Consider the following 21,505-nt stretch of genomic DNA (forward strand, 5'->3'; position numbering starts at 1 on the left):
AAGGTGACATATACCAGTTTATAAACTGTGTCGATAGGCCACGTAAAACCAGAGTCATGATAAACAAGATATACGCGTGTTTTTCCTCAATAGTTTCGTCACGTTTACTGTCTAAGGACAGCGCAGCGAGCACTCTCTGCTTATGAGAGAAAGAAAAAAGAAAAAAAAACAGGGGACGTTTTAGGAGTGAGTGACAGCGAGAGAGAGAGAGAGAGAGAGAGAGGGCGAGTTTTGAGATGTGAGAGATTTGTGACGTTTAGCGTGGTTGGAGTGTGTAGTTAATGTGTTGTCTTGTGTAGTTAGTGTGTAGTGTTGTGGATAGTTTTGTGTTGTGTGTCAGAACAATGAGGCGACTGCTGTCTCCAGGTAGAAACAGGAGTGATACACCTGCTGCTGTCAGACCTGCAGGTATCAGGCTGTGATCTTCTCCTTTATAGTGGACAGACATTATTTCTTTGGAGTGGCACAAATAATTTGTTTGCCATCTTATTGAAGAACAGCTGATTGTTCTGTAAATAGTTTGAAATGGTTATTTAAAAAATCAAAGTAAAAGGTAAATGGATGCAAATAACTTTGTTGTTTGCAAAATTTGTGCATAGGATTTTAAAATTGTCAATTTATATTTGCATTTAAAGTTATAAAATATGATTCAATAAACATGTTTGTGGTTGTTACAGTAAAAAATATAACTTTTTCTACTCTGATTTTATGTTTTTTGTCTGATTTTAGATCAATTGTGTTAATACAGTCAAAATGAAAACATAACTGTAAATTCAGGCACGTGAGGTTGTGCTGACAACAATGATACCAAACAAGGCAAAGCAAAATGTTTTAAAGGTGAAATGTAGAGGAAACATCAAAGTAGTAAAAAATGGCCAATTATACCCTGGACCCCAGAGGGTTAAACTTTTTTTTAAAGTAACGCAGTAGTTACTTTTCAAGTAATTAATTACTTTTAGAATATTGTAACTCAGTTACTAACTCAGTTACTTTTTTGAAGAAGTAACTAGTAACTATAATTAATTACTTTTTCAAAGTAACTTGCCCAACACTGGTCACATGGTACAAACTTGTTTCCAGGGCAGTTCTCATTCAGCTTTAAAAACAGAAAACGCTTGTTTCCTGTTCCACGGGAACAAAGACTGTATGTAAAAGATGGACCTAGCACAGTGACCGGCGCCATGTTGGTTTTCCGCCTGCAGTTTACATAAAAACACTTTGTTTGTTTCTCAGATAAAATGAGAATAAAAACGTTTTCCGTCGGCTCGAGCGCCCGACGTGTTTGGATACGATGGACGGTCGGCGGCTAAAGCTGAGGACAAAACTCCGTCACGATGCGTCATCGCTGCTCAGACTGTTTTCACGTGTACCGAGGCGGTCATGTGACTGTCGAGCTGTCGGACTTCGTCCTGGATCAGTGCTGCCCATCCACAGATAAGTAATCAGTTTATCTTTGCCAAGTAATCAGATTACAGGAGCTGAGAAAGCATCACGCAGCAGAGGTTTGACCTCACGTCTCTGAAAATACTTGAGTCTTAATGTAATCGAGTACTTTTACTTCAGTACAGACGTGCGTCTGTCCCCAGCAGCTTTATGTTTCTGCATTTCTGCTTCCTGTCGCTTTGGCTCGGTGCTGCGTCCGTCTGACCCGTGCGGCTGCAGGACGCCGTCTCATGAAATAAACATTCAAACACGCGTGTTTATTTTCTGCATGATTTTATACAAACTTGATTACAGTAAATTTACATGTTTAAAAATACGTTTATTACAAAAAACAAGTGTTTGAATCCTGCTGTCAGTTAAAATAGAGCTCTGCACTAAAAACATACTCTCCTCCGGCTCCGACGCCTCCAAACGTTTTCCAAACGTCAGCTGGGAAATCCTCGTTTAGCAACACGTTAGTCCTAAAAACTGAAATCACCCGCAGCTCCGGGACGCTCCTCTGAGGCGAGCACATCAGAGGTTTGTGGTTGGTCGATCACTTCAGGCCTTCCTCGGGATTTTGTTCACGAGGAGGTCGGAGTGTCGGTCATGTGATCATGGTCTTTGCTCCATCGGTCGTTTCTTTGATGTAACTAAACAGCCAAAGCGTCTCCACGTGGAACCTCCAATAAAAGCTGCCAAACAGGAAGTTCGAACGGGTCGACGACCTGCCGTCACGCCTCTATTAGCCATCAAATATGGCTGCTCTCCCACTGCACCCTGAACTCTGAGGTAGCGCCGCAGCAGGCCAGCCTGCTTCCCATGATGCACTTCTTCACTCCCTGGGTGTTCGATGACCTGCTGCGGCTCCTTAGCTTCATCCCGCCTCCCTGAGCCTGTCGGAGGTTTCTTCCTGTTAAAAGGGAGTCCTCGCTCCCCGCTGTCACCAGGTGCGGCTCACGGGAGTTTGTCTGATTGGTGGGTTTCTGTCAAACCCTGCAGGCGGTCAGAGGAGACCTCGAAGGAGGACACGAGCCAAACTTTAACGGATCAGGTTTGCGGGGTTGTTCTGCTCCTCCCCCTGGCGCTCTCGCGTCGTTTCTCTTTGGCTTAAGTCTTCGTCTCTCGTTAACGTCAAAGAAATTAAAAACGTGTTCCTAATGAAGCTCTGAACCATGCGACGCCTCTGAAGTCGCACACGGAGCTCGCCCTCTCGCCGTCTGCCTCTACAGTTTTATGAACAGCACGGCGGTCACCACGGCAAAGCCCACCAGCAGCACGGCCACCTTGGCGATGCGGTTCCTGCCGGCGGCGAGCTCGTGCGGTAGGATCTCCATGAAGGTGATGTAGATGAAGGTTCCCGCCGCCAGCCCCTCCAGCGTGCAGCGGGCCAGCTGGTGCCCCAGCGACGTCTTGGTCTCGGTGAGGCCGACGCCCAGGCCGACGCCCAGCGGCGACATGACGGCGAACAGCAGCAGGCAGCCGACCACCACGGAGCGACGCAGCCGGGCCTGACACAGCTTCACGGTCAGGCTGAAGGAGATGATGCTCTTGTGGATCATCAGGGCGAGGCAGATCTCCAGCACCTCCTGCCCCTCCTCCAGCAGCCCCACCGCCAGCCCCTCGAACACCGAGTGCAGCGACAGCGAGAAGACCAGGATGAAGGCGCGCAGGGCGGACTGAGAGCCAAAGTCCACGTGGAAGTGACCGTCCGAGTCCGCTGAGCCCCGGCGGCGGTGATCGTTGGATTGAATGCTGGAGTCCACCAGCAGAGAGCGCCGTTCCTCCGGGGACGGCGACGTCTGGTCCTTGAAGGCCAGGATGATCTGCTCCAGGACCAGGACCAGGAAGAAGCCCATGGCCACGATGAACTCGGGCAGGGGGAACTGCAGCTGAGGGAGGAAGAGGAGGAGAAGAAGAGTCAGCTGGAGATACCTGCGTCTGGATTTATCTCCAGGGTCCAAAACTAAGACCTAAATGTTCACAAATCTGAATGTCCGAATAAATCATCGAAAAAACGTCAATATTTAATAAAACGTTAAAAGTAGAAACTCCAGAACGTTCTCATCGTCATAGACACGATCAATAACACGTGACGTGATCGGAGCTACAACCAGATTACATTTAAATCTCCAAATATGAGTTTTATATGTCAGATTTAAATAAACCATAAAAATTCATTAAAATGTCCAAATTTGTAGATTTTTTTTAAATCCTCCAAGTTTAAATGAATAAATAAAAATAAAACTACAAATATGTCCCAAAAATGTGAATATTCTAAAACTTAAAATAATTTTAGAAAAACAAAAAAACCAACATCGTCAAAAAACTTAAAAAACTCATTTGTTGTTTGTCCTCAAAGTTAAAACTTTATTAACTGAAGGTCAAAACATTCATAAAACAAATGTTAATGTTGAATAATTAAGGCAGCAGAGGAGTGATGGACGCTGGGCTCTGTTTCTCTTCCTCTCTGAGTTTGAACGTTTTCACTTCCCTCAGTTTCCTGTGAGCGCCGTGGCGAACTCTGAGGAGAGGAAATAAACCAGCTGCTGCTTCAAAATAAAAGCATTTCAATGCTGACAAACTGAATTTCCAGCAACGAGCTCTACGGAGGCCCGATGTGACCACATCTATAAATAAACTTCATTCAACAATTGTGAGAAATAATATTAAATATTTATTATTTATTTAAAAGTCCTTATTTTTGTGCTTATTGCAGTATTCCTTTTTTTCCAGAGGGTTTTCCTGCAGACGTGCTGATGGATGTTTGTGGTGCGACACGCGTGTAGTAAACTGTTTGTGGTGGGAAACAAAGACACTCGCCAACATCTGCGTGGCCGCTGACCGCAGGCTCGGTGCAGCCGGCCTGAACAGCTGGAGTGTCGGAGGTTGTTGGCGTGACACCCACAGGCGCTCCTCGTCCACAGGCCTCGTTTATAAACACCAACATTACGACTGACAGACGAATTTGTCTGTTCGAGTGCAGCGAGTCAAACAGTCACTTCCTGCCACAGACAGGCCTCACTCTAACATCAGCTCATTGTTGCAGCACTAAAGTGTTTCCTCAGAGTTATCGATCCTGTCACGAGTTAGCTAACATAAACTAATGCAAGCCGCAACCAACCACGTGACGTCACATTCGTGCTGACACAAGATGGCGCTAAACAGGACTTTAAAACTTTGACTTTAAGCTGTTTTTTGTTAAATCCAGCCTGAGTTACATCAGTGTCAGCGTCTCTGAGCGTGACGGTGAGGCTTTACCTGCGGTTTCTCTTCAGGCCTCTTTAACGTGTGCTCAGGTGAGCGTGTGCGCTCTCCTACCTTAATCCCGGCGCTGCTGAAGGCCTCGTTGATGCTCTGCAGGTAGTCGGGCAGCAGGTCCAGCAGGCAGGTGGCGAAGAACACGCCTCCAGCAAAACAGCTGATCAAGCTCAGCAGCAGGCGCCGTAAATCTGCAACACGGAGAACACGGGTCAATCACACGGGTCAATCACACGGATCAATCACACGGGTCAATCACACGGATCAATCACACGGATCAATCACACGGGTCAATCACACGGATCAATCACACGGGTCAATCACACGGGTCAATCACACGGATCAATCACACGGGTCAATCACACGGGTCAATCACACGGGTCAATCACACGGGTCAATCACACTGCTGCAGAGTCAGAGGTTGAAACTGAAAGCAAACAGAAAGTCAGATTCCTGAAAGGCGTCGTGTAACGGCCCTGCAGAGCAGCGCTCATGGATTCATGTTCTCCTGCTGCAGCTGATCGAGTGACTGCACAGAGATCACACGAGGTCACATCTAATCAGCTGGTCAGGAGAAAACAGGAAGTCGAGCTGTGAGATCAAAACACTGCAGACTAATCCTGGAGCTCCGAACGTGGCTTCGGGCTCAGCGGGATCTAAACCTAAACCCGTTATCCTGCGTCTCCCCACTTCCTCTCATGTATTTTACTACCAGAGCATGTGAAGCCCCACCCACCTGCCTTTAGGAGGCATGGCCAATTGGAAAACCGTTGGCTGAAAGTGGGAGGAGCGTGTTTCTGACCCGCAGGACTCCATGTGAGAAAAAGAAGAATTGTCCATGCAAAGCCAGTCTGAGCACGGCTGATTTCAGCCACCCACTCCAAATATTTTCTCTCTGATGTTCTGAACTCCTCACACAGAAACCGATGTTGGAAACGTTTATCTGCTCATCCAAACGGCGACTAAAATGATGAAAACCCTGCCAATCACAGCACACCCTGTCGGTAGATCCCGCGGTCCCCAGTCTACCTGGCTGCACGCTGAAGCGCCCCGCCCCTCGGACGATGCAGAGTGGGGCAAATCCGAACAGCAGCGTGACGGACAGCAGGACCACCAGCGCTCCTAGTTTGATCTCCAGGGCGGGGACGTCAGCCGGGTTCACCTTCAGCGCCGCCGTTTCCTTTGCCGAAGACACGAGGACAGAGGAGGATGCTCCGCCTGCGACAGCCATGTCAGCTCTCTGGACCGGACCGCGACCGTGGACTCGCTCTGAGGACGAGAGTCTGTCAGACGGAGGAAGAACAACACAGTGAGACACATGTTTCATTTGAATGATGATTTCCTGCAGGTACGGGCGAACTGCGGCGCTGCGCCTGGATCACACCTGTGAGTCTGCAAAGACTAACGCATTACGTACTCCTAACAGCTGACGATGAAACCTGACGTATACGTTGTTCACAGGCTCCTCTGAGCCACACACACACACACACACACACACTCAGTCAGCATGAGGACGGTGCTGTTAAAGTTTAACCCTCGCCTGCAGGTCGCTCGGTGAGGTCACAGTTTCGCCGCCCTCCTGTGGGTTAGGGCATGGGCGGGGTGATGAACTTCCTGTGCGATGTTTGGCTCATGCAGCAAACAGAGATGTTTGTGATGTGCAGAGCGCCATGAGTCATGTGACCCCAGGAATCGATAGGAGCAGATAAGAGCAGCAAACAGAGGTGGCTGCGCGCTGACAGGAAGTGCGGTGAAGAAGGCGGAGAAAATGAAAGTGGCAGCAGGTGTGAGTGACTCAGACGGAGGGGCGAGTCTGATCTGATTCGGGGGGATTTCCACGTTATTTCAGGACGTGTCTGAAACCGGAGTGGGCGGTCCCCCTGCAGTTCCTCTGCTGTGCCGCAGGGGCAGCAGCGAGTCAGGCAGAAACAAACATGTTTACAGGCTGAGGCACGGGGTCAGAGGTCAGATCAGTTTGGATCCGACTGCTGGCGAGTCGAATAACCGAACACTACGCACCTGCGCAGATTTACTACAGCTGTAACATCTGCTCCGTCATAAAGATGTGCACCGATTCTTCCTCGCGCAACTAATCAGACGTTAAAGGGGTTTTAGTTAGTGCGCACGCGCAGTCTGTGAGTCATGGAGGCGTAACCGTGGTAACCATCGTCTGTTTCCCGCTGACGATCCCGAGGTAACGGAATATTTTTACTCCGGAGCAGATCACGGTCACGCGCACAGACTCCGCTCACGTGTCCAAACACCCTTACCTGTTCAGCCGCGGGCTCGCGCTCAGGTGAGGCTCTCGGTATCAGAGCTGATCGGCGGTGTGAGCTTCTCTCGGTGCTGCTCTCCGGGAAGTGGTGACTCAGTTCCCATCAGCTGATCCCGCCTCGTGAGGGAGCTGCTGTGAAGCGCTCCACAATAAAACACCGCATTTCCTCTTTACAAAATAAAAGCCCGTCAGTGTTTGGTTTCCGGTTCGGTCCTGGGTCCAGCAGGAGGAGACCCCGGACCATCAAACCCTTCCTGTCCCTCATGTATGTGACGTCATAACGCTAAAGTTTTCATTTATGTTGAAAAATCACAGATTTTCTTTATGTTTGCCCTCGATGATCAGTCATCAATAACAGTCATCAATAACAGCCACTCCTTATGTCAGAGGTTCCCAAAGTGTGGGGCGCGCCCCCTAGAGGGGGCGCGGTATGAAAAGGAAAAAAAAAAGAACGCTTGGACACTGCTAGCATCATGGACAGGTTTTTGACGGGGCTCCCACACAAACGCAAAGCAGGAGATGAAGCATCGCTGAATATGTTTCCAAACCAACTTCCTTCCAAGCCAAAGACTAGAAAATATAGTGAAGCAAATCTTCCCTTTGGTTTCACCTGCACAAGTGCCGAGGTAGGTCTCCCCTGCAGAACTGGTTTTCCCTTCACAGGGAGCAGCGCTGGGCTCTCCAAATCACAGACAAACAGTATCCCACAGCTGTTTATGTTTTTAAACCCATTTTGCACAGAGAGGCATTTTTTGAAAAATGTATTGATAGCAACGTTGAATATTATTACACAGGAAAAAACAACTACACGTAAAATAATCACAGCGTGACGTGAAAAAAGGCACATACCTTTGACTCTGTATTCCTCGTCCACACGTAAACGCAAAAAAGGAGTTTAAAAAATCTCATTTTTCGGTGATTCGAAACGCCGTTTACGTGTGGACGAAACAGCTGCGTTTTCAAAAATACCTGTGTAGATGCGGACGTAAAAGAGTAGTTTATTTTATTACTAACTGTAATTTATTGCAGATTACTTTTATTTGCTTAATTGTTTACTAAATGTTTGAGGTGTGAAATAAACCGCAATGGAGTTTGAAAACAAAATATGGGTGTGTGTGTTTGGAGGATGTGTTTGTGCGGGCAGGGGGCGAACATTTTTCTTGTAAAACAAAGGGGGGCCCAGCAAAAAAAGTTTGGGAACCACTGCCTTGTGTCGTGGTGCGTGCTCAGTCATCCGGGTAAGTAAATCAGAAAAGGGTCACGAGCCACGTCTTATGCTTTTAATCATTGATGTGTAATATTTATGGATCTGTGCGTGGGTTCGCAGCACAGGTGCTCTGTCACACCTGATCCTATTGATCCAAACGTCTGACCGCTGATTGGTGGGAGAGCAGAGCCTGCCTCTCCTCTGAGGTGAGCGTTCGTCTTCAGCTTTATTTTCCTGATGCGCTTTAATTTATTCAATTAATAAATTATTGTTTAAAAAAAAGTTGTTGTGTTTTTATTTTGCTGCAGTGAAAACTGTCAGAAGCTCATCTTCATCTTTATTTTTAATTCTCAGTCTACACAAAGGCATTTACTGATTCTTTTCTCAAAAACTAAAACTTGAGGCTTTTATTTTGAAGGCCGCATTCCCCTGTCGTTTTCTGACTTCACTCAGCTGGAGCGGGAGGCGGATCCTTCCAGCTGTTGACTTTGTAGCTTAACAGGAATCCCGAGAGTCCATGTTAGTGTCACTTTCCATCACTCATTAATCACAGAAGGTCAGAGGTCAAACGCCACTGCCTGGAAGTCTGTTAGTGACTGTGTGCGTGACACTGTGGAAGCTTCAGTGGTGCATAAATCACACGATGCTGCACTCAGCGCTCTGGCAGCAGTAAAACGTCTGATAAGCTGTTTGTGGTTAGAGCAGCTGTAAAAACTTTGGGCTCAAAGGTCACAGTAAGCACAAACAAAAGTCGTCCTGGCCTTTGGAAGCAACGCCTCATGATCCAAAATCATTACCGAGACACAGATACCATGGAAACCACACCACAAAAATTCAAAATGACTAAAAGTCTACTTCATTTACATGAAAAACCATAAAAAACAAAGCAGATGACCTGAAATTTAGGACCAATCACAGTGAAAAAATTAAATTATACACAAAAGGATAGACTGATACCGTGAAAACATCCAGACGTCCAACTATCAACTTCATTTAGATGCAGAAGCACAGAAAGAGCCTGAAACACACCGAAATAGCCAAAACCTAAAATGTGACGCACAGCAGTACTAAACCACAGACTGTAAACAAAGATGGACAGAGCTCCTTAAACCTGCATTGTCTCTTCTGTCCAGCAGGGGGCGACTCCTCTGTGATCTCTAATGAGTGGCAGGTGTGGCTGATTACAACATGATGCTTTTCTGGACTTTTCTACTCGGTCTGAACCCAAACAGGAACCTTCACAACACCAAGTAAACTCCACAGTGGACACCAGGGAAACATTCAAAAACACACACCACAATCCAAGAAGCACAAAGAAGCCCACACTCAAAGTTCACAACCTTTAAAGCTCTCCGATAACGCTGCAGAAATCCAACACAGCGTCTGAAAGGTTTTTATAATGTGGGAAAGAACAGTGTGACTCTGGGAATCTGAAGGTTTGTAGTTTCCGTCCAGTCTGAGCGTCTTTGGCTCCCTGCAGGAACATCCAGACTCAATCGACAGACCAACATTTAGCTTTTAATTCGCGAGGTCAGCTGATGGGTTTCCCGTCTGATTCGGTGGATTTACAGGGCGAGGCACTCAGAAAGACCACAGGAGCCAGATCAAGATTCAAATATCTGATTTTATTTATATTCAAGCAGCAACAACCTGGTGATTACACATCGACACAGTCAGAATTTTAAGAACGTTTCGTGGGTCAGCAGGTGAACATAAATGTGTGTATCAGGTAAAGGTGCATCACATGAAATCATAAACAGTAAACCTTATCTTCCACACAAAGACAAGCCTGTCAACACTGCTGCGTCTGTCACACGCAGACAGTAAAAATCACTTTATGGCCATCAGACAGTGTCTTAGATTTAAACACGAAGCTTTGTTTAGCAGAGAAAACTCTTCTCGTAGGTACGCGTCAGTGCGAGGAGCCACTTGAGGCACCGCTGTTAACCGTTCAAGGATGAAGAATGTCCTCACAAAGCCAGTTCAATCCTCCAAGAACACAGAGAAACCTTCCCGATTGTCACACGTGACTTATGAATGTTTGGAAAAATGGAAAATATCTGAAACGTGCTGAAACTCCACAAGAACCTCTAGCAGCTGACCTAGAACCGAGGTTCTCTCAGCTGCTAGCAGTTACCTCTGAGTGATGATGATGATTTACTATTGAATTGTTAAAACTCACACTAGCGCTTTTGAACAAATCTATAACATTTAATTAAACCTGCATGTGGAACCTCACAGGATCCTGGAAATCCAGGACAAAAGGTTTGGAAGTGTTTGAAGGAATCCTGGCAGAGGTCAAAATATCCGCCGGAACATTCAAGCTTCGTTTGGTCTCCGAGAGGAGCAGTCACGCCGAGGCCAGTCAGAGGTCTGTCTCCAGTATGACTTCCTCCCAGTAGTCCTTAAAAAATGACACGTTTGCATCGTTCTGACAGAACTGACGTAACCGCGCCCACAGCCCAGGATCCACGTAGGTGTGGCAGACCAGGTAACCTTTAAGATTCGGCAGGAAAGCTTCCAGCTGTGCCAGAAACACGGCGCACACCGATGCCAGAGTGCGGCCAAAGATGTTGATGTTGAGGCGCATGGCATTGTGGCGGTAGGGTACGGCGTACGGTGGCGTGCCCAGACTGAGGGCAGCGGGCTCGAACTCACGGTCTACGATCCACGTTAGGCCTCTGCGCTGCAGCACCTCTAGGTTGGCCTCCACCGGCTTCAAGGGCTCCCAGTCGTTGATGACGGTTTTGCCGGGCAGCAGGTTGGAAACCACGTGGTCGGACAGGACCAGCGTCTCCGCCTGCCGCCAGCTCAGCGTGACCGGACCACAGGAGGAGTCGGCACGGAGTGGAAGTTTGGATCGAAGCTCAGTGATGAAGGAGCCCAGGTCGACCGCCTCACAGCACAGAGACAAGATGGCCTGCAGGGGGCGACAGAGAGGACAGGGTGAGTCTGTGGTTTACTTACCCGTTCTGGTTCGACTCATCGCAGTCGCTCGGGAAACAAGTCCAAGTTCAGGCTTGGTCACAACACGCCACTGGACCATTCATGCTGTGATCCAGTCCATCATCCAATCACGTGGCATGTGTGCTCTTCCCCCCCGTCACGAGTCTGAGGCCAAACTAAGAACCGCACATCTGTAGTTTCCATTCAGTGGACACGGAGCGACCGTTTACAGTCCAGGCTGGAAAAACCAGGCGGACTCTTCAACTGTAAGTGCTCAGAGCACGCTCAGTCCTCGGATGTGTCTGCAGCATCACGGTAACCACGGCAACAAAGGCCACCTTGCAATAACTAGAAGCCAGCGGCGATCTCTGACCAAACGTCAGTGTGATGACGCTGTGCTGGTCCTGCAGTCCTAACACGCAGGAGAGTAATTATAAATTAATTCGAGTCGTTATTTATTTTTAAAAAACCTTTGATTTATTTCCTATGAATATCGACACATTAGCTTTACTTTTCAACCACGACGTTCATGAACTGAAAGTCTGCGTGTTTCAGGAGGACGCGGCATTTCTGCACAGCACGGTCAGAATAAAGGGAACGGCGCTCGAGCAGACGCATCAGCTTCTGCAAACAGCTGCGCGACGTCGCTGTGATGAAGAATGATCATTATCACCAACTTTGGTCACAATCACAAACCAGTGGACTGTGACACACCTCCTTTGCGATGAGCCTGTACTTGGCGAGCGTCTGCACTGAAGGATTGTCTCCTCGGCTCAGCCTCACAGCAGAGACTTCTGGGTAGTAGCGGCGGACGTAGTTGGTAACATGCCTCTGGAGGGCGCTGGCGATGCCGCTGCCCCTCAGATCGGACACCACCCTGCGCCCCTGAAGCACTGCCGTCTGACCGCCGTCCACCAGGAGCGCAGACTCCAGCGCCACCTGCAGGGAGACGGAGAATGCAGCTCAGTGTAGACAAAATAGAGCCGTGAAATGAAAACTGCGGTCTGCTTCCTCAGGGCTCGCCTTCACGCCTCACCACTCTGCGGTCGATCCGGGCGATGAAAACGACGCGTCCGGGCTCCTGCAGCCAGCGGTGAAAGAAGGCGGCCATGTAATCGAGCCCGTTGTAGTCCTCAGGCGTGCAGATGTTCAGGACCTGCGGGACAACACAGCGCTCTGTTAGGAACGACGCTCTGAGGACACCTGGGCGTTCCTGACTCCGCCTCAAACAGACGTCAGAATACAGACAACTTCTAATTGGCGCAGAGCAAACGACGACACACAGGTCCGTGATGCTCAGCACTGATTTTAAGTTTGGCTGTTGAAGCCCTCCATCAATCACCTCCACAACATCTCCCAGGTTAACCACAGGTCAGAGGTCATCGCTGCTCCCAGCAACCTCCCTCACCTGAAACTAAAGGTGGCCTCTGTCTGTCTGTCTGTCCCCACGGAGACCCCGTCCAACAAATCACGCTTTAAATCAGCTCTGAACACGTCGTCCGTCTGAGGCGCTCAGAGTTTATCACTGTGATCTTATTTAACTGCTCAGATTTTATTCAGGTATCGATTCTAATTTGTGACTCCTGCAATTCATAACCACGTTTTTTTTTACTGTTTCTTGTGTGTCATTTGTCCCTGTGAGAAATAAAGCGGCCTGACAAAGCGATGAAGCAGTGCCGACTGTGAAAGTCTGACATGATGACCACAGCTGGCTGCAGATGCTCTGCAGATGTTTTAGTAGGTTTCCATCTGCAGCGGCGTGCTGCAGCGGCGTGCTGCAGCGGCGTGCACTCCTTCACCTCATATGTTTTATGGAGCAAACGCCATAAAGGCGAAGAGAACCGCTCGAGCAGTCGCGGTCAGAGTCGTCCTATCAGCGGCTTCAGCCTGTGCATTCAGCCCGAGTTCACATCTCGCACTCTGACCTGTGATCTTTAGAGAGTCATGTGACTATTAATGGAAAAATGTTGGGACCTGCTGGAAGTCCTGCTCCTGGGCCAGGCAGTACACCACATCAGCTGCTTCACCTCCTGCAGACATCCTGGTCCTGTTTCAGCCCCTGAGGTGTTTCCTGCAGGCTTCGGTCTCCAGAACCTCTGAAGCACTTTGCACCTGCAGAGAGCGGTCGAGGGTTCCTCTGTGAAGCTTCTGGAGAGACCAGAGGTCAGAAAGCTGTCTGCTGAGCCAACGCTCAGGGCTGCGTTCAGCATCCACACCCCTGCAGCTGGGGCTGGAGTGCTGACAGCGTTCACCTCTCACAGCGATAGTTTCATCTGTCAGATTATCATCGTTTGTGTCTCTGAGTGCTTTAGTGGTAAAACTGATTCAGATTTTCAGATTAAAAGCTTTGTTTCAGCATTAAAAACATGTGAAATCCTTTCTGCAGGTGCGGAAAGTTCAAACTGTTCAAACTCCACTTCTGCAGAATTTCAGGTGACTGTGAATGCAGCTTCTAAAGCCACGCCCTCTGCCGAGGATTTCACCAGCGGAGGATCCATCAGCATCCAATCAGATGGTGGAGGTGGGAGATTTAAAGAGTTACCTGTAAGAGGAAACCTTCAGAGACCAAACAGTGACACCTGGTGGTGAAGTGCCAGCGCTGCAGTCACGGTGACGGGGCAGGTGTTTAGGAGCAGGGTTCTGGTTGGGTTTACTGGTTTAGACTTGTAAATACTAATAAAAATGAATAGAAAAACACAAAGGGGAGGAGCCTCATGTTGGAGAAGCAAACATGTCGGCACAGGTGCTGACCGACTCGCAGAGAACAGAGTGTGCTCGTAATTACAGACGTTCAGGTTTTCTGCTGCTTCAGCCTGAGGCACACATCACACTCGTGTTTCTACATCCTCTGCTGAGCGACCTCTGACCTCTGACCTGCTGCTCAGGTTCAACAGGTACTGGTCAGAGTGGATTGAGCTGCTGTGAGATTAACTTTGAGAAAATGCTTCTCGTGGCCGTCAGGATGGGCATGTGGGTGAAGTGTGGGGTCAGGCCTCTTAGGTCCAAATCATTCGGTTCTCCTCTCAGCGTCTCTACAGAGGAACACCTTAGGCCCCCCCCAAGTCCTCACAGCTGACAATGACACAGAGTCATGTGACGGCTGATAACACGGGAACCGTCATCAGAGCCGTCATCAGAGCACCTTCAGCAGAGCCTCAAACCTCCAGAGCCCAGAGGCAGGAGAGCAGGTCCAGGGACACGTGGAACATCTGCACACTGCCGATAGAAGCGATCCCTCCATCTTTGTCCAGGGTGGGCTCCTGCACCGGACGCACGGTCATCAGATATTCCATGACGCTGTAAATCACATCAGACCGGAGTCATTTTATCAACTCTTAACCTTCAACAACCTGCTGCAGATTTGAACTCACTGTTCAAACTGGCTAATTCGCTTTAGTGCTGATTTTATCTGTTGTCAAGCTTTGTTTTGCAATTCTAACTTATTTTATATATTTTTATAACTATTGTCCTTTTCATTTTTTCTTTTGTAGGTGATCTTGGGTTTCTGAAAGGCGCCCTCAAATAAAATGTATTATTATTATTATTATTATTATTATTATTATTGCTATTACCATTATTATTATAATTACTATTATTATTACTATTAATGATGATAATGACATTAATAATAATATTATTAACATTCCTGTTGGCGGCCCTCAGACAGCAGAGGGCTCTGTTTAGTCTGCCTGATTATAAGAAGAGAAGAAGAAGTCGGGCATGCGCAGAGGCGGAGGAGGCTGTGAGCTGCCAGCTGGATTCTGTGTTCCTCCGTGAAGCGACACGAAGGTCCGTGTGTGTGTGTGTGTGTGTGTGTGTGTGAGAGAGAGAGAGAGGGGAGGAGGAGCACCGCTGATGAAGATCCGGAGCGTTTGTACCGGAAACGACGACAGCAGAGCTCCGTGTGTCAGCTGTGAGTATCCTCTGCTGCTCCTCCGGTCCGACCGGGACCGCGCCTGGAGAGTCCTGGAAAGTTTTTGAATGGCACACAAAGAGGAAGAGTGAGAAAAGTACTCTGTTACAGTAAAAGTACAGGAGTGTGTTGTGCGGTTATGAGAAGTCATAAGTGTCACTGCAGGTGTGACCTGTGGGAGTCTGCACATGCTCAGTTCGACCCTCTCCTGGGTAGACAGTAGGAGCTTGGACCATTTGTTTTGGAGGTAAGGTGTTTACCTTCATCTCTGACTGAGTAATCTAAAGTAATCCCATCCTGGGTGTCTCGCCTTAACCGGGGACCTCATTAGTGACTGAGCCCGGTTGGATGAGCTCTGCTCCACCCTGGCTGTGGTGAGCGTGCTCTGGGTTGGAGCGTTTCACCTGGTGTGTTTTTGTGATGTCGTTCGTCTCAAGCTGAGACTTTGCAAAGGCTGTATATCAAAGATGGACACGGCTGCTGTGACACTGACCGCGTTGATTGTTGATGTCATCGGTTGTTTGCAGCCACCAAACGACCAATGAACCAATGGACCTCAGTCTGCAGGAGAAACGTCCTTGTGGTTTCTTTGGGCACTCGCAGGCTGCCGTAGCGGGCTGTAAACATGTTGTAAAGTTTTAACCTGAGGGTCTGAGGGATCACCTCACTGCAGGACCGCACCTTGTGTCCATCTTTTACGTACAGTCTAACAGGAAGACCTTTGCTAGACCAAAATTGGGACAACAGGTGATGATACAGGTGTGGCGGGTACAGCTGAGGCTGGCTCGGTTGAGTGTTTCCCTCTGAAGCACGACTTGGATTCACCCGTGAGGCTGTTTTATTGATCGGCTCGTGTGACTTCAGGTAAATCGGAGGACTGGAGGCGGTCTCAGTCTGCAGGTTCCTCGCTGTCGTGTTTGGAAGCTAAGAGACGTCGGACAGGTCGGGTTTGTTTGCAGAGAAACACGTTTGGCAGCCTATCAGGTTTCAGCTCAGGTGTGTGCGTTTGGGTGTGTGCCTACCAGGATGTCCTCCTCAGAGCTGCTTTACCTGCTCTCCACACACACACACACACACACACACCTGCTTTGTCTGTTTGTCAGCTGCTGCTGGGTCATGTGACCCGCACAGATGCCTTTTGCACACTGCTGCAGCGTCTCAGGCTTTCAGAACAGCGAAGGTGTCGTATTCAGGAACTCGAGCTGAAGAGCCTCAGCTGTGACCTCTGACCTCTGCTCTGCTTTCCCACACAGTGTCCGCCTCTTGCTCCTCCTCCTCCCCCCACTCTGTCTGGTACTGATCCAGGTGTGTACCTGTGTCTGCAGGTGATGGATGCAGAGAGCGGGGAGCTGTTTCTCGGCGCCATGGCATCCGGGAGCTGGCAGCTCGACGGTCCGTTCTCCTCCTCAGAGCTCATCCCGGCCGGCTCAGAGAAACCCCTGCAGGACTGGGCGGTGGACCCCGAGTGTGTGAGTGTCTGTGATCACATGACCACTCAGAGAGGAAGTGTTTATCTGAAACTTTGAAGTGGCGGCGAGTTTTTCCGTGTCTGATGTGGCCTCGCTGTTCGTGACTGTGTAAAATGTGACCTTCATCAGATTCTCAACGACAGCGACTCCGAGGACGTCCTCCACGCCGTCGATCCAAACGAGGTGTTTCCCAGCGGGCCGCCGGCTGACCCGTCATCAGAGAGCGACAGCGGGATCTCCGAGGACCCTGCCGTCGAGAGTCCCATCACCACGGTGACTGCAGCGGCCACCCAGCTGGCGCCAACGACAGTCTACCAGCTGGTTTATGACATCAGCGGGCTGGGCGGTGCTAAGACTGGAGCTGGACAGGAGAACATCATCTCCATCGAGCTCGGTGAGGCCACGCTTTGTTTCTGCTGTTCAGGATTCGACAAATCAGGCGACAATCAGCGGCAGCAGCTAGCTTCATGCTCGTGTCGACTGAGCTTAAAGAAGTTTGTTTAATTAAAGCATCAGCAGATGATTCATGCTGAGCATCAGCTGAAGTCCAACTTTAATGTAGTACCAGGTGTCTCCACCAGGGGGCGTGTGAGTATTAACAGAAGCTATAGCATACATTTTCATTGCTATGCAGATGATGCCCAGCTCAGTGGTCCCTCAGATGGCCCCGCCCCTCCCGAGCCTGGCTCTGCTGGAGGTTACTTCCTGTTAAAGGGGAGTTTTTCCTTCCCACTGTCGCCAAAGTGCTTGCGTGTTTGTCTCTATGTTTGGAGGGTCTTTACAATATAAAGCGCCTTGAGGTGACTGCTGCTGCGATTTGGCGCTACATGAACAAAGTTAATTGAATTTAATTACAAACTCATTCTGATGTGAAACTGCGAGCTGGTTTTGCACACGGATGAAACGCTGCCCCCTGCTGGTGACGTCATGGTTAGTTTGGAATGATGATGATTTTAAATCATTGTTTAATATTTTTAGGTGGCGTTTACGGCACGAGACTGAAGCTTCCTGTTAAATGACCTGGTGTGAAGCCATGACTCCACCCATTTAAAGAAAAAATTGACAGTGTGATGTAAGCGTGGCAGAAACAGGAAGGAGTGGCGTTGTTAATGGTGGCGTGCTCTCTCTGCAGATCAGTGGAGCTCTCAGCTGCTCCTGTCGGACTCGTGCGTCGTGAGCGAGCTACCTGTGGTTTCGGCGCAGCGGCCCGCCATCCCTCCTCCCGGCCTCGACGACGACCTGGTGAGCCTCTGTTTCCTTTTCTTTTTTTCTTTTTTTTTTTTTTTGTCCTTCGTCAGGCTCCGCCCTAACGACTCTCTCTTCTTCTTGTGTTGCAGCTGTGCCTGGATCTTCAGCTGACCGAGGAGGAGCAGAAGCTGCTGACCCAGGAGGGCGTGTCGCTGCCCAGCAACCTCCCCCTCACCAAGGTCGGGTGCACAGACGCTCTCAGGCCGCAGCGTTTCTGTGTCAGGTGCACGCTGCTGACTTTGAACCGAACTTTATTCACAGGCCGAGGAGCGAATCCTGAAGAAGGTCCGGAGGAAGATCCGCAACAAGCAGTCGGCTCAGGACAGCCGGCGGCGGAGGAAGGAGTACATCGACGGGCTGGAGAGCAGGTAAACAGCCAGCTGACCGCCGCCGCGTTGCTAACAGAGACTCCATTTCCAGACGTGTTGTGAGGTTTTTTTCAGCGAGTCGATAGTTCGTCCCCCCGCCTTCGTTTATCTGCTCTCACTTTTAATTTGAACTTCCTTCCATCCTCCAGGGGTCGTGACCCCGCTGCCCTTCAGCCGTCTCCAGTGTCGCAGTCCGCGTCACGAGGGTTAACGCTGATGGATGAGGGCGGCGTTGTCATACGTTCACCTGCAGATTGGCTGCTATGAGCAGGAGAAGGAGGGGCTCGCTCTGTGTCAGCCAGAGCGGCTCAGATGTGTTTTTGTTGTGTGTTCAGAGTAATGAGGGAGTCACACCTGTGTGTTAAATCGATGCCATAGGTGCGTCGTGACCACAAACCCCGCCCCATATTGTGTTTCCTCCTGCGACTTCTTCAGCTTAGAGAAACCTCAGCGCCACCTGTTGTATTGGTGATGAAACCGCAGAGCGACAGAAAGTTACGCCTTTACACCGAGCGGCGTCGCCGGGTTACTGACGTTAAATTGTCATTAACGAAGACGGCGCTAAACGTGTTTTTAAAGCTTTCAGCCTCACAGAGTTACGTCTGTGTGAGCAGTGATGTAAATAACCTTTACGTGTACGGCTTCATGTCCTGTTTAAAATCTGCACAGAGGTCCCCACGTTTACACCTGTGTGTGTGTGTGTGTGTGTGTGTGTGTGTGTGCGCGCTGACAGGGCGGCGGCGTGCTCGATGCAGAACAAAGAGCTGCAGCGGACAGTGGAGCAGCTGGAGAAACGTAACAAGTATGAACACGCTTCACTGATTATTGATCGTTAGGAGATTGCATAAAAGGTCGCAGAGAGGTCACTTCCTGTGACATCAACACAGGGAACGATGTCGAGCTCACACTCTGTAGCTTTTATTGTAATCTCACACAGTTTGGTGACATGACAGTTTATTTATGAGCTTTTCCAGGATAATTGATCAGGTGACCCTCACTCCTGAATCCTGACTCTGCGCGGAGGATGAAGGAGGAAAGTTGGGATTAATTGTTAGTGTGTTCAGGAATACCACAGACATGTTATTCCAGACACTTCTGTCACAAACAGGATCAGAAACGTCCACATCAGTCAGACCTCCCTGTGGTTCTGACTCCCACCAGCAGGGGGCACTGCGCTCTCACTTTAAATGCAAACCTCGGACAGCTCAGTCAGAGGACCTGAGTCTGTCTGAAACAGTCAGATTTACTTTTTAGTTTCTTCTTGAACTTCCTGCTGAGTTTGCTGCTTGCTGATTGGTTCACCTGCTCAGGTAAGCCCTAACCAGCCCCTGTGTTCCTGCTCCTCAGGTCTCTGCTGGCTCAGCTGCAGCAGCTTCAGTCTCTCATCAAGCAGACGGTCAGTAAAGGAGCCCAGACCAGCACCTGCCTACTGGTACGACCACCTTAAACCCGTTAAGGTGGAATGAAGTCTGTTTTGTTTTTGTTTGTTTGTTTGTTTGTTTTAGTTCTGCTCCTACACACACACACACAAGCCTGTTCAGCTATCTTAGTGAGGACCTTCATTGACGTGATGGTTTCCCTAGCTGCTAACCCTAACCATTAAAATGAATGCCTAACCCTGACCCTTATAGGGTATAGTAGAATGCAGATTTCGGTCCTCACAAAGATAGCTAGACAGGAACACACTCACACACACTCTGACCCTGCTCCTCGTGTGTGTCCTCAGATCATCCTCGTCTCTCTCGGTCTGATCATCCTGCCGAGCTTCAGCCCGTTCAGCCGCCACCGTGCAGACGACGACTACAGACCCACAGGAGGTCGGTCCCTGATGACATCACTTCCTGTTTGAGCATCTGTGTGAGGGTTTAGATGGAGGCTTTTGGGGAAGCTGAGTTTGTAGGATTGAACATTTTAAATAAAAATAGTTCTTCAGGCGCTCGAGCGCCTCCTAACGCTCGCTGTGTAAATATGGCGACGCAGGTAAACACGTCTGGTTTACAGAAAGATGTGTTTCAAATCCTGGTCTCATGTTGTCGGTGTGGCAAGAATGTTGCCTCAGAGACTGGAAAATGAATCTTAGGAATAACTTCGGTCGCGTTTTCTCCTCGGCACGTCGAGGCAAACCGCTGAACTCATGATTTATTTTTTTCATCTTTCCAGTGATTTCCAGAAACATCCTGACGGATCCGTCATCCTCCCAGTCGACCTCAGACGACGCCTACGGTGCGACGTCCCTGCAGTCTGAGCCCCCCGCTCAGAGTCAATCAAAACCTCCCGAGGGAATGTCGAATCTCCCAGAACCAACAGAAAACCACGAACACACAGCCGCAGACGGTACGGAGGGGAGCCGGTCGGGAAACGGCTCGGCGGTTGCTGCCGAGCAGACGGAACCCGGCGCCCTTGGCCAGAAGTCGACGGTCCGAGGAGGACGGCGCGATCAGGCCAAACCGGGACACGCCGATGAGATGTAGAAACCGGACTTCCTGTTTTAAAGGATATAAAAACCCGACCTGCCCGATCGATCAGCTGATCGGTGCTGATTTATGGTGGTGGATTTCAAATGATCAAAAACACCAGACGGTATTTTTCACACCGAAACAAACCCTGTTAGCATCTACAGACATCCAGCACGAAGGCGAAGGTTCAAACTCGCCGTGGCTTTTCACTGTCGCCTGTTAGCATGCTAAGTCACGAGTACGCCAAAAGTCTTTGTTTGTTTAATAAATAAAAGGTTTTCTTCACAAATACTTCGTGTGCAACGTGAGCAAACGTTACTTGTTTGAGTTGCAGCGTCGCTCACACGCCACGTAAACGCCGCGTGTGGATGTTAGCAGCGTGGTGCGGTGCGGCGACCGCTTTTCTTTTTCTTTCTGGGATGAAAAATGAATCAGTTGTGACGTCTGGAGTGATTATTGCCAAGTTTGATTATTTTTTTAAAATCTTGTAGCGTGTCCTGATCATAAAGGAGCTAAATCATCTACAAACTGCTGCGAGGAGCTCGTGGACCTTTGTGACACGTGGTGACATCATCATTTCAGACTTTGGCCACGCTGAATGTGCAGAGCGCCCCCTGAAGTGAAACGTGTGTAAATGTCTTTCTGGGTGAATTAAACTGTTTTTGCTGATCTCAGTTTCCTGGATTGATTCGTTTGTTTTGCTGCGTCTGAACTTTGACCTTTAAACGCTGTTAGACTTCACGGATCCGCCGGTCCCTGCAGGCCAAGCAGAGGAACCTGTTTCAGTTTCACCTCCGTACCTCCCAGGTTCGTTTCAGGATCCGCTTCATTAAAGGGAAACTAAGCGTGTGCAGCAGCACGGCGAGGCCGACTGGTCTGACTGGAGCATCCAGCTGTTATTTTGTTTTGTAATGAATAAAAAATAAAGTGACGTTTCCGT

The 21,505-nt window shown here is 49.2% G+C and overlaps 3 protein-coding genes across 5 annotated transcripts; 1 reads left to right on the top strand and 2 right to left on the bottom strand.

Moving 5' to 3' along the window:
• Positions 1 to 1,732: 1,732 nt before the first annotated feature.
• Positions 1,733 to 7,074, bottom strand: LOC134636205 (zinc transporter ZIP1-like). Its single transcript, XM_063486084.1, has 4 exons — positions 6,954 to 7,074; positions 5,713 to 5,966; positions 4,744 to 4,874; positions 1,733 to 3,314 (listed from the first exon to the last, which is right to left on the bottom strand). The coding sequence occupies exons 2-4, from the start codon at positions 5,912 to 5,914 to the stop codon at positions 2,649 to 2,651; spliced, it is 999 nt and encodes a 332-aa protein (XP_063342154.1). The 5' UTR covers positions 5,915 to 5,966; positions 6,954 to 7,074; the 3' UTR covers positions 1,733 to 2,648.
• Positions 7,075 to 10,530: 3,456 nt separating this feature from the next.
• On the bottom strand, positions 10,531 to 13,151 carry LOC134635793 (histidine N-acetyltransferase-like). The gene is made up of 4 exons (XM_063485357.1): positions 13,086 to 13,151; positions 12,148 to 12,267; positions 11,826 to 12,050; positions 10,531 to 11,085 (listed from the first exon to the last, which is right to left on the bottom strand). The coding sequence occupies exons 1-4, from the start codon at positions 13,149 to 13,151 to the stop codon at positions 10,531 to 10,533; spliced, it is 966 nt and encodes a 321-aa protein (XP_063341427.1).
• A 1,688-nt stretch (positions 13,152 to 14,839) lies between these two features.
• creb3l4 (cAMP responsive element binding protein 3-like 4) lies at positions 14,840 to 21,414 on the top strand. Of its 3 annotated transcripts, none has more exons than XM_063485223.1 (10): positions 14,840 to 15,271; positions 16,350 to 16,493; positions 16,623 to 16,887; positions 17,626 to 17,735; positions 17,831 to 17,920; positions 18,003 to 18,109; positions 18,843 to 18,911; positions 19,457 to 19,541; positions 19,836 to 19,926; positions 20,270 to 21,414. In XM_063485223.1, exons 2-10 carry the CDS (start codon positions 16,353 to 16,355, stop codon positions 20,578 to 20,580), a joined length of 1,269 nt encoding a protein of 422 aa, XP_063341293.1. In that variant the 5' UTR covers positions 14,840 to 15,271; positions 16,350 to 16,352; the 3' UTR covers positions 20,581 to 21,414. The 3 variants fall into 3 exon arrangements, with proteins under 3 accessions (XP_063341293.1, XP_063341294.1, XP_063341295.1); XM_063485224.1 differs by having other exon boundaries at positions 14,840 to 15,024; XM_063485225.1 differs by lacking the exon at positions 18,843 to 18,911.
• Positions 21,415 to 21,505: the final 91 nt, after the last annotated feature.

Source organism: Pelmatolapia mariae, linkage group LG10_11, assembly GCF_036321145.2.
Source record: "Pelmatolapia mariae isolate MD_Pm_ZW linkage group LG10_11, Pm_UMD_F_2, whole genome shotgun sequence".
Classification (NCBI taxonomy): domain Eukaryota; kingdom Metazoa; phylum Chordata; class Actinopteri; order Cichliformes; family Cichlidae; genus Pelmatolapia; species Pelmatolapia mariae.

Bases quoted from the DNA above. Each gene is read 5' to 3' on its own strand.
- LOC134636205 (XM_063486084.1), bottom strand. From the start codon at position 5,914: ATGGCTGTCGCAGGCGGAGCATCCTCCTCTGTCCTCGTGTCTTCGGCA. The intron at 4,875-5,712 runs GTAGACTGGGGA...TCCGTGTTGCAG, and splicing joins GCGCTTCAGCGTGCAGCCAG to ATTTACGGCGCCTGCTGCTG. The intron at 3,315-4,743 runs GTAGGAGAGCGC...TTCCTCCCTCAG, and splicing joins TCAGCAGCGCCGGGATTAAG to CTGCAGTTCCCCCTGCCCGA.
- LOC134635793 (XM_063485357.1), bottom strand. From the start codon at position 13,151: ATGTCTGCAGGAGGTGAAGCAGCTGATGTGGTGTACTGCCTGGCCCAG. The intron at 12,268-13,085 runs GTCCCAACATTT...GTTGTCCCGCAG, and splicing joins AGGAGCAGGACTTCCAGCAG to GTCCTGAACATCTGCACGCC. The intron at 12,051-12,147 runs GTGAGGCGTGAA...GTCTCCCTGCAG, and splicing joins CCCGGATCGACCGCAGAGTG to GTGGCGCTGGAGTCTGCGCT.
- creb3l4 (XM_063485223.1), top strand. From the start codon at position 16,353: ATGGATGCAGAGAGCGGGGAGCTGTTTCTCGGCGCCATGGCATCCGGG. The intron at 16,888-17,625 runs GTGAGGCCACGC...CTCTCTCTGCAG, and splicing joins CATCATCTCCATCGAGCTCG to ATCAGTGGAGCTCTCAGCTG. The intron at 17,736-17,830 runs GTGAGCCTCTGT...CTTGTGTTGCAG, and splicing joins CCGGCCTCGACGACGACCTG to CTGTGCCTGGATCTTCAGCT.